This window comes from Schistocerca cancellata, chromosome 10, assembly GCF_023864275.1.
Source record: "Schistocerca cancellata isolate TAMUIC-IGC-003103 chromosome 10, iqSchCanc2.1, whole genome shotgun sequence".
NCBI lineage: Eukaryota > Metazoa > Arthropoda > Insecta > Orthoptera > Acrididae > Schistocerca > Schistocerca cancellata.
The window spans coordinates 99196660-99198375 of NC_064635.1; the positions used below are offsets into that span (position 1 = coordinate 99196660).

At 50.8% G+C, this 1716-nt stretch overlaps 1 protein-coding gene across 1 annotated transcript; it reads right to left on the reverse strand.

Moving 5' to 3' along the window:
- Positions 1-435: 435 nt before the first annotated feature.
- On the reverse strand, positions 436-1428 carry LOC126106168 (uncharacterized). The gene has a single exon (XM_049912407.1). The coding sequence runs from the start codon at positions 1426-1428 to the stop codon at positions 436-438; it is 993 nt and encodes a 330-aa protein (XP_049768364.1).
- Between the last annotated feature and the right edge of the window lie 288 nt (positions 1429-1716).

The window sequence follows — 1716 nt, forward strand, 5'->3', positions numbered from 1 at the left end:
CTTCCTGAAAATTCTGAAAACGTATTATGCAACGTTTGGTGGGTTTCTAAACTTATCTTCTCACACCCTTCACCCAGAGCTTTTCGAGTTGGATGGATACGAAATATGAAATCAGATGACTGAAGGAAATCCTCTAATGCGAAAGTAAACAGCGCAGCCACTGCAGATTAAAAATCAACCATGTATAGAGTCAAAACAGGCAAAATAATAATGTAAAAAGTCTGTTTTTGATGTTTACTGTAAAACAAATAATCGCAATGAGCATGCTATTATACAAATTGTATCATAGGGACGTTTTAATGAGAGAGATATATATAAATGTAGGGGACTTTCATTTCACATGCATAACATGTTAATAAGAACATCAAATAAAATATGAACACTGTCATTTTCTTAAAACTTAACATCCCAGCAAAATACAATTTACAAAAAATATCAGAGTTCACTTACCATGGCTGTTATCTCAGCACCACCCACAACGCTCGCCTCCACACCACCCACAACACTCGCCTCCACACCACCCACAACACTCGCCTCCACACCACCCACAACACTCGCCTCCACACCACCCACAACACTCGCCTCCACACCACCCACAACACTCGCCTCCACACCACCCACAACACTCGCCTCCACACCACCCACAACACTCGCCTCCACACCACCCACAACACTCGCCTCCACACCACCCACAACACTCGCCTCCACACCACCCACAACACTCGCCTCCACACCACCCACAACACTCGCCTCCACACCACCCACAACACTCGCCTCCACACCACCCACAACACTCGCCTCCACACCACCCACAACACTCGCCTCCACACCACCCACAACACTCGCCTCCACACCACCCACAACACTCGCCTCCACACCACCCACAACACTCGCCTCCACACCACCCACAACACTCGCCTCCACACCACCCACAACACTCGCCTCCACACCACCCACAACACTCGCCTCCACACCACCCACAACACTCGCCTCCACACCACCCACAACACTCGCCTCCACACCACCCACAACACTCGCCTCCACACCACCCACAACACTCGCCTCCACACCACCCACAACACTCGCCTCCACACCACCCACAACACTCGCCTCCACACCACCCACAACACTCGCCTCCACACCACCCACAACACTCGCCTCCACACCACCCACAACACTCGCCTCCACACCACCCACAACACTCGCCTCCACACCACCCACAACACTCGCCTCCACACCACCCACAACACTCGCCTCCACACCACCCACAACACTCGCCTCCACACCACCCACAACACTCTTCTCAACACCACCCACAACACTCTTCTCAACACCACCCACAACACTCTTCTCAACACCACCCACTCTCTTCTCAACACCACTCACACTCGCCTCAACACCACTCACACTCTTCTCAACACCACTCATACTCGAAACGAAACGACTCCCCTAGAAACGAAAAAACTCCCCTCGAAACGAAAAAACTCTCCTCCCAAAGCAACAACAAAACTCCACACCAAACAGCAACAACAACAAAACAACTCTCCTCCCAAAGCAACAACAACAACAACAACAACAAAACAACTCCTGCTAACTCGTGCGCAATACTCGATGGAATGAAATCGAAGCAAGTAAGACGAATAACCCTCAGCTGTTCGTATCATCCGATGCAGCCGTCAGGCAGATCACATGACTCGATAGCAGCGCCTCTCGTGG